Source organism: Sinocyclocheilus rhinocerous, unplaced genomic scaffold (genome assembly GCF_001515625.1).
Source record: "Sinocyclocheilus rhinocerous isolate Xijiao unplaced genomic scaffold, SAMN03320098_v1.1 scaffold1590, whole genome shotgun sequence".
Lineage (NCBI taxonomy): Eukaryota > Metazoa > Chordata > Actinopteri > Cypriniformes > Cyprinidae > Sinocyclocheilus > Sinocyclocheilus rhinocerous.
Window position 1 is genome coordinate 207,995 of NW_015651328.1, and position 10,194 is coordinate 218,188.

Below are 10,194 nucleotides of genomic sequence, written 5' to 3' on the forward strand. Positions count from 1 at the left end.
CCCCTTTAACCCAATTTTGCTACTCAATTTTGCGATTAGATCATTATAAGCTGCTAAACTTATAGTTTTCAGTCCAATGGTCCAGTAAGCGAATGCATTCAAACAATCCGTCTAAAACAGCGTTAATATAAAGGTAACCAGGCTGATTACATCAGAGAGAACAGGGACTCGCGTTGCGTTTTCAGTGAATTATTCATTCCAGTGTGTTTCGCTTTAAAACACGAGCTCTGTCATATTCTGTGATCTTTTAAGAGCGTGAGCCCTCACACGTTGCGCTGTATGAAGTAGTACAGACTAGGGGTGGAACGGTTCAACTTACTCACGGTTCGGTTTGTATCACGGTTTTATAGACACTGTTTCGGTATGGTTCGGTATGTGCTATGTTTAGGCAAAAACTAAACTGTCAAATAAAAATAAAGAAAATAAGAATAATCTATCTAACTACAAGCAACAGCACAACTAAATACAATAGAGTAAAGATACAAATAAAATAAACAGTGATTTTTCAGTTTTTTTTTTAGGTAGGTCTAACATTAATTTTTAGGTACAGAAATTGAATAAAGTAATGAAATGTAAAACAGCATTGCATATTTGACTGTATAAATTAAAGACTAATCTTTATTAAAGTTACAAAAGCTATTCAATCAAGAGCAGTGAGTGATTTTGTTGTTGTTAAGAGAATGCACTGATCCAGTGTACTGATACAGTACGTTCAGCCGGCTATGTCTGCTATAGGATACTTGCCAAGACGAGCATTTTGACATAATTTTTGTGTGAATTTGTCCATTTAAACACAATACTTCAGAGAGAACTTAATATTTGCGCGCGTTCTGAGGCGCGGGTTTGCGTTGGTCCTCGCGTCCTCTGGCTCTTAAATGTTTAAACTCGCAAAGCTTAAATGAGTTTAGTTTAAACACAGATATCAACGTGTGCTGTTCAGGTCTCACCTGTGCGCGCCATACGGTTCGATGTTTTTCCGCGAACCATTCCACCCCTGCTACAGACTGAACAGATTGTCAACACATCCCACAGCTGTATGGCCAGATGAGACGCAAACTACGTTTTCTCGACTGGATAACCAGTCTCGCTAGTAAAGTTTTGATGGATGAAGACTGCAATCAAGGTGAAGACGATTGCGGTGGCATATAGGAGTCGTACAGTAAGCACGCGTGAGTCCGTTATATTAATGCGTATATAAGTGATCTTGACGCACTGATCGCGCATTGTATGTATGCACAGACACAGACATTTCGGTACATTCACGTTGTTTCCACACACATTCACGATAATGTTTTGATTTGTCATGTTTATGTTGCTGTGTTTAGTTATACTGAATGGATCCGTGTACTGTAGTAGATATATGCAGTCAGCAGGCGGTTGGTTTAGGATTTTTTTGGCATCTCCATGTGGTCCTGTTCGGTGTCGCAATTTGACTTCTCTAAAATGTAAAAAAGCTCTTTGCTGTTGCACTATACAATTCTGATTTTTTTTTCCCTTTCATATGTGCTTATATGGGCTCCTTATATCATTTGGTTCTTTGGTGTCCTTTTGGAGTTTCTAAGTGTCCTTTTTTGGAAAGACATCTAAATTTATTTAGAAAAAAGCTTGCAGAAAATACAGATTTTTGAGAATCACCCTTCAATCTTTTGGTTTACTTTGCTGGATATAGCAAATGATGGCAAAATAAACATTTGAAACAATATAAATGGTCTATGCTTAATTTCATGAAGTGTGCGATTAATCGCGATTAATCACAGAAAAAGGCTGTGATTAAAAATTTTTAATCTGTTGACAGCCCTAATATATATATATATATATCATTATATCACAGAAATTATTAAATTTTTTAACATATATTTAAATGGAAAATAGTTATTTTAAATTGTAATGATATACAATATTCACAATATTACTGTTTTTACATTTTTAATGAGCCTTAATGGGCATAAGAGACTTCTGTCATAAATATGAAAAATCGTAATTATTCCAAACATTAGAACCAGTGTATACATAGCACATTTATTTATTTATTTACGTACATACATACATACATTTGATTATGTTAGATCCTACATCAATTCTGCTGGGCCTTTGGGCCCCTAGAATTTTTTCTCACATTTTACGGCATTAACGCCGGCCCTAGAAGTTGCAGCACTAATGTGCTAACACACAGCTCGGTTGTGATATATTCCCTCCGGCTTTGCCTGAAGCATCTCCTCCAGTATCAATTAAAAGTGTTATCTTGCCATCTCTGTTTTCCTCAGATTTTTACAAATTCTTTTTTTACGACTGGCGCTGATGGCAATGATTTAATCCACAGTGTAGATTTTTGTACAACAAACACATGAATTCTCGTGTGACGATTTTGACTCAAATCAGAAATGTATCCAATCCAGGACCACATATGAAAGTAGAGCAAATCGGATTTGAAAGGATTTGTTCACACGACTCAGATTAGTGTCACATGTATACAAACATTCAGATATGGCCTATCTGCACCCTGCAGTTTAAAATAGCCAGTGACAAAAAAATCTGTTCTTCATCACCATAATCCCACAAAATAAATCAATAAGTAAATAAGCAAACGCATGATCAGATAAGCATTTTTCAGCAATATGAGGAATGAGAGAAGCAATAAGCACCTGTGAAATGGAGTGCGACTCGCTTCTCTGTGCCAGTTCATCTACAGTATTTATTTATTTCTTGGTAGAATAATTTGTTTGTGCGTTTTGTTCATGTCAACCCTTTATTCCAGCCATCTCATAATAAGCTTGAGTCAGGAACCTCTCATCATATGAAAGATGTATCCACTCTAAACTCTCGTGTTTTCATCTGCCTTGTCTAAAGGCCCCTCTCCAGAGCCAATTCTTAGCTCCATTTAACTCACTTCGTTGCTGGTGACTGATTCCAGTACACCTCATACACGGAGCTAATGGGCTGCTGGGATGCATCTGAATATTTATTACATCCCAACAGATGCTTGACTAGACAAATGCATTTTATCTTTATATATTAAACTTTTAATGATCTACCTATCAAAGATGAACTCGCAATAAGCATGAAAGGTTGCAAACTCAGCAAAAAAGTTGCAAAGGTTCTGGTACATGACTCGGTGACATATAGTATCCACAATAAAGAAAAGAAAAACTGTTTTAAAAATCTAGTTTAAAAATGGCAAGTTTTTAAAAATATGTAAATATATGTACATATATCTTTATTTGCATGTGACTTTGATTTGGTCATTCTTAAACATGAACAAGCAGTGAAGTAGCTTTATTTAAATATTTTGACAAAGAAATAAAAGATTGTCAAACAACTTAGGTTTTTCCTTTTTTATTGAAACGTCAGTCATAATGAACAAGTTGAGAAAGTAATGTCAATATATACAATTTGCAAAGGATTGTAACAGGGGAAAAGAAAAGACTAAGAAATAAATAAAAATAAAGAAATAAAGAAGAGAATAAAGTAGAGATTATAATTACGGGTTTCCATACACAAAAACATTACTGCATAAAGCTGTATAACTTTAAAGACTTTAACAAATCTTTTCTTTTGGCTTTACTATTTATACATAGTTTGACCATCTCATAATGACACTGTAGAGAAATATATCAGACATATAATCTCTATCAGGATAATCTCCATAATAATTAGGAAATTTATAATAAAATGTATAATTTAATAAATTTTTAATAAAAGTAACATTGACAGCTTTGTCGATGTTGAAAATAGAGTAGAAAATTTTTTTTTTCTCAAGGGAAAGATTAAAATCAGTTTTTCTACATAGAAGTTGAGAGACATCATTTTACTTTTTTCTTTCTACTTTAAAAAAAAAAACAAGATGAGAGTTCCAGTAAAGGTGCATTGGATATTGACTTAGGTAAAGACATTCTTAGAATTGGTGTGTTCAAGTCATTGTATGTCTGAATTTAATTTTAATGTATTTTTTAAAATAAATTAATAGTTAGGAATACAAATGAGTGTCGTGTCATTTGCCATGTGCTATTAACCAAAAACTCAAAGACCTATAAATGCGTCACAGTGGGAAACTAAAGGATGCGTGTGTGCGTGTGCATGAGAGTGTGGGAGATTAGTTGAAGGGCTAAACCCTCCACAGAAGAGTCATCAGTCTTTTAAGCACATCTGTCAGGGATTTCAGACATCGGAGAAAAGTATGAGTGTCTGTTTTGTGTCTTTGTGAATAGGATTGTAACCTTCACAGAGAGAACACGCAGCCCTGAAATGATTTACAAGTCTGCTCTGAGTGAGAGTGGGAAGGAGGAGAGGAAGGGTGAGACAGAATGACAAAGAGGCATAAAGGAAGAGGAAAGTCAGAGATTTCCAACTATTGATCCAGGTGGGAGTGTACAGAACCCCGAAAGCCCTCCAAATGAAGGATGTCCCACCACAGCCGACTGTATACCTGTAATGTGACCCACTAACCACATGTAATTAAGACAAAGGGACTGGTGCCAGAGGGGTGGGCTGACTGAATGAAAAGTGAGCGGTGGCTCAGGAGAGGCTGAATAGGGGGTCACAAACACAGCTGTGGAAAAAGGCTGGCGTGAGGAGCTCTGGCAGGCGGGAATCATGACCGAAGGGCTGATTTACAGGAAAACTTTCCGCTTCATTAATGCTGTGCTGTCAGAGAGCTTAAAAGGCCCGATATGTGACACAACGTTCCTCTCCATCTCACTCTGTTTCTCCTGTCTCGTTTTTTTCTGTTGTCGTTTTCGTTCTCTCTGGCTGTTTGCTTTTGACTCTCCGCAGTGTCTCCACAGAACAAATTAAAGAGGATTAGTGATGTAAATCTGTTAATGAATCTAATATTCAAATAACATTGTGTTACCCTTCTTGCAATCTCTCCTTCAGAACTTCCCTTCTCTTTTGTTTTACCAACACAGTTTTACACAAATCAAATAATCAAATTTAGCAGTTATTTTAGTATGATTGAGATACTATTATAGTTTTTATTAACATTTTGAATTAGTTTTTATTTTTGTATTTTAGTAATTTAGTTTTTGTAATTTTTATTTGTTTATTTTTTTTTATTTCAGTTTTAATTATTTTAGTATATGAAGAATGTAAATGAGAATGTTGTCTATTTTATTTCAGTTAACAATTATTTAAATTATATTTTATTATCATTTTTATTGTTACTATTGTATTCTAAACCATTTTGCCAATAATGTATAGCATTAGACATCAATGTGCAAATTGTTTGAAGAAGAAAAGGAGAAATATATGATCTGTTTAGTCAAAGACATAATTGACAGATTAATTAATTAATTGTTTGACCTCACTGAAATAGTGTTTGGATCACTCATCGATATTTCTTTCTTCCCCTCCAGGACAAATGACATAGGATGTACACTGCTGGTCATCTCTGTCTGTCTGTGCTGTCATCCTTTTTTGCACTGGCCTGGGCTGTGGAGCCACTGGGTCAGGCTGCCCCCTGCTCCTCTCTGGTGGCTGGGGTCTTATACGGCTCCTTCTCACTCAGGGACCTCTTTCCCAGGCCGTCCGCTCTGGCATCCGGATGCTCCTGGACTGTAGAGAACCCTGACCCCACCAAGTACTCGCTCTATTTCCGCTTCAATCGCCATGCCGGCGCCTGTTTAGCTTTTTCCCCACTGGTGCTGCCCCTGGACCACTACCTCTCGAACCAGACCTGTGGCCCCCCAGACCAGCCCACCTTCCCCTCGGACCCTGAAGCCGTCGAGCTTTGCATGGTCCCAGGACCCCACACGTTTCTGCAGTTCGATAAGAACTTTGTGCAGTTGTGCCTGACCACTCATCCCAACAAAGACGGAGACAACAGAGATGGGCTGTCCGAGGGCCAGGCCCCCTTGTCGGCGGAAACTCTGGACTTCCGGCTCGTAGAGGTTCTGCTCATTAATAATGAGAATTCAAGTCAGTTTACGTGTGGAGTCCTGTGCCGATGGTTCGAGGAGTGCTTGCACGTCGGCTCAGGCTGGGAAACCGAGAGCTGCAGTATCACCCAGTCGGGATGCGTGTGTCCCAACACGGTGCCTCCGGTCTCCCTACTGCCCACTGCTCCCCACAACCACTCTTTAGACCCCAGCGCGAGCGTGTTGCAATCCCCACCCGACGACTGTTGTGTCACACAGCTGCATTCAAAGAACGGCATCGCTATAGCACCCAGGGATGTCCGGCAAGGTAAGCCAGGCTTCTTTCAGACCAGCTGCTAGCTGTTTCATTTATAGCCTGCTTCATTAAAATCAATTAAGCTGCTTTACAAGCTACTTTGTTTGATTGGGTAACCATGGGCTCATTTTGGATCACAAGCAAAGTGTTTCACTTTCAGCTTGATTTGATTTGATTTGGAGAGCTCATTTTATATTTCAATTATTAGCCTCTAATTACAAAAGGGAAAGTAACTTTAAAGCACTTGGAACTGCCTCCAATCAGGATAAGTGTTTGTGATAAAATAGTAATCACTGACTCCCCTTGGCTGCACTATTTGGTCCTGCTGATATTGGGTGAGGAGGCTACACCTACAAACGTGTGCTACTTAATGTTATACACTGTGTCCTAACTGGGTGTGACCGATAATTCTAGTGACAAATAATTTGTCAGTAGAATATGGACTTTTTGGTGTTTATTATGCAAAGTTAGGTCTGGTCCTCAAATCTGATTGGCTGAGCAGCAATACAAGAGATGATATTTAGTACAGCACTTGGAACTGAATCAGTTCTCTTTGTCTGTATAATAATGCGGATTTCAGGGACTCTTTCTGTAAGATATATTGTTACGCCAGTAACAAATAACTTATGAATGACTCATTGACTCACTAAACCGATTTATTCAATACCCCTGATTCAATCAGAATGAGCTTTATTGCCAGGTATGTTTACACATACGAGGAATTTGTTTTCGTGACAGAAGCTTCCACAGTGTAACAGAATGACAGTGACAGAACAAAAACACAGATTATAAAAAAAATAAATAAAAAATAGAACAAGTAAATAAGGAATAAAAATATATAAATTGACAGTTGTATGTGCAGGTATATTACAATAGACAGTTTTTGTATGTACAGATACTGTATATTATGTGCAAATTTGAGGTGTAGACTGAGTATGAGTGTTAGATAAATAAGTGTATGAGTGTATAAATAGTGTGTGTTCCACAGTTATTGTCAAGTGTAACTGATTGCAGGGATATAACTAAAGACAGGACAAACTAACAAAAACATAAAAACAACTGCGGAGCACGCCACGGAGGCAGCCATCAGCGTCGGCGCCATCTTGGATCCGTTTGTGGGAGTAAACAATTCATTAATTCACTGAACCACTGATTCATTCAGAAATGAGCGAGTCATTGAATCACTGAAAAGATTTGTTCAAACCACTGATTACAAATAAACTTGAATTGAATTGAATTGAATTTTGCCTGCTTGTCGTCGCTGGTTAGGACAGAAACGAAAGCGTTAATGGAAGAAATTTATTGCTTGTCGATGTATCATGACGAGTGACCAGATTTAAATGGTCTGTATCTCAAATCTGTCACTTGTCACTTTTGCTGATGACATCTTGTGTTGTTGATTTGTGTCACATTAAGCGTCAGGTTTGTGGGTGAGTATAGAGGTAGAGGACAGTTTATGGGCCTTGTTGATACATTTTAAATATATGTATTGCCATTATTCAGGTCAACTTTCCCCTCTGGCCCCCGCTGTGCTTTTTAAAATTTGCCCCGACAGACAGGTGATCAGACTCATGTAGGTGATCAACACCATTGATAGACTTCATTGTCAAGCTGCCGCATATACTGTAGAAACATTCTGCGTGTGTTTCCAATTGAGAGAAATAGAGAATCAGAAAGTGTGTTATTGACGCCGAAAAAGAAGCAACTAGATGGGGAAAGTGAGAACGATAGGACGTGTATGTGTGCGTGCTTCAGTCGGGCTTTTCCTGGCTCGCTCTAGTGCCTCTCTGCTAAAGCCACACTGAGTTTTATCCTCCCTTGAGTCAGCATGCTGATTGGCTGTGCCAGACTGGAGGACACTGCCAATGTGCCTGCTACAGAGATGCATACTGCTCCTGTGCCCGCAAAGACTGCACATTAAACAGCCTTCTCCTCAAAGCTGACATCATTGACACCAGCCAGTTTCAAGCATGGAGAGTTCTTCTCTGGAAAGATGTTGACAGTATTTTTAGGTGTGTATTGGGATATTTTTTTACATAATTAGGCCACTCTGGAATAGAGGATATATAGCATCCCTGCACAGTCATTTCAAATGATTCAAAATCATAACAAATTATGCAGAACATCAGTGCATATAGGTTTCCTAACTACTATATAATGTAATAATCCAACTTATTTTGCAATGCAGAAGTAAGCTAGCTATTTTCTGTGAAAGTGCAAGACTTCATTAGCTCCTATAGGTAAATAATTAGAAGAATAACAAAGTGTAGGGAAATATTTGCACTACAAACCAGTGTGTTTATAATTATGACAATACATTAAAATAATATAATAAGGAATACCAGTTCACAATATCAAGCAGCATAACAAGCTGTTTTGTAGAGCCAAAATAACTGGAAGCGAATGACACTGGAAGCCTTGCACATTCAAGTTACAAATGGCTGAAACTGCTCTTTTGTTAAAAATAAGGTGAATGTAATAATTAGACCCACAAGGATGCTGCACAATTTTTCATGTTTTTTGTGAGGGTAAATCTGCTGAAATCTGTGGAATAGGTTTGAAAATAAAAAAGGTGCACTTTAGGTTTTCCCTCATTAAAGTTTTAAACGTAATTAGTTGATTTTTGTAAGAATATGATTAAGATACTGAAAGAAAATACTGAAAAAAAAATATATATATATTTTTACATGGAGTGGGTCTATTCATGGTGGCCATCACATGATTAAACGAATACTCATTTTATTGTGCCTTAGTAACCCATCTATTGTTGTCACAACACAAATGAAAATGACTAAGTGTGCCTTATACTGTAGTGTATACAATTTTCTTGTTAGTAACAGAACATTTCAGCCAAAAAAAAAATTTTGAAATCTGTTTCAAAATCCACTTGTTTTGTGTACAATTTTGTGAAAGACATTCATCTTCACATTCTGCAGGGCCTTCATCAGAGATCTGCAGGTGGTACATTTTCTACCATAATCCGCGTATGTTGAACTGCAAATAAATCTTTTTGTTTAGATGGGAGATGAACTCACCACAGATGAAGTTTGTTTCTGTGAACTGTCACCATCCCTTGGTGTGCAAATGATTTAATTACAGGCATGTTATCTGAAGGCTTAATTGGATTAATTATTTAATTGTCTTCAGGCCTAGGTATTTCTTGTTCATCTCTGGATCTCTGGATCAGAGACAATCACTATGCTCAAAGCCCATGTGAACATGGAACTTCTCGCTCCTCCGTGTGCCACAGCCTTGAGATGGGGTTTGTGAAGGTGGATAAAATCCACACACTGTTACAGCATATTTTCTTTTTTATGCTACTGTTGTAGCTAATAGAGGCTAATTGGTGTGATTGCATGTGTGTGATGTTGATCTAGTTTCCTGTAGACAAAAACATCAGCTTGCAGGCAGAAGAAGCCATATATGTTGATATAATCACTCTTTGATTACATCCAGTAAAGCTTTTTTTCTTTTTTTTTTCTCCCCATAAAGCACCTTGTGCATTGTGTGCATATATTTAGTGAATGCCAAATTTGACTTGACAAATTGCAGGAGTTAACAGAAACACACTGGCTTATACAGAGGCATTTGAAGGCTGAAGTTGATTGCAATGTCTGACAGCTCATAAGCTCTGCCGTTCTCAATGGTTTTAGTTTATAGCCTTTCTATTTGTCCAGAGTTTTCAACAAGGTACTTTAGGGGGTCTGTGGAGAAGATATATGAAGTTTCCTACCTTTTCTAACTTCTAATAACTTTACATCTCAGAATTACAACATTATTTCCCACTATGTGACTCTATATCTCACAATTCTATCTTTATTTCAAACAATGTGACTGTGTTTTACAATTGCTAATTTAAGCCACAATTGTCCTCTAATAGCAATAATAAAGTTCAAGTTTATCTCACAGTGGAACTTATTTTTGTGATTTTTTTTTTATCTCACAATGTAAGTTTTTATGGTACAAATGTGACATTATATCTCACAAATATATATATATATATATATATGTATGTATATATATATA

At 37.3% G+C, this 10,194-nt stretch overlaps 1 protein-coding gene across 1 annotated transcript in view; it reads left to right on the forward strand.

Moving 5' to 3' along the window:
* LOC107712759 (adhesion G protein-coupled receptor B2-like) overlaps positions 1-10,194 on the forward strand; it is a 219,957-nt gene that overhangs the window by 97,091 nt on the left and 112,672 nt on the right. The window contains exon 2 of the mRNA XM_016518097.1: positions 5,352-6,180. Within this exon, the coding sequence (XP_016373583.1) occupies positions 5,367-6,180 (814 nt within the window). The 5' untranslated portion in view covers positions 5,352-5,366. The remainder of the gene's footprint in view (positions 1-5,351; positions 6,181-10,194) is intronic.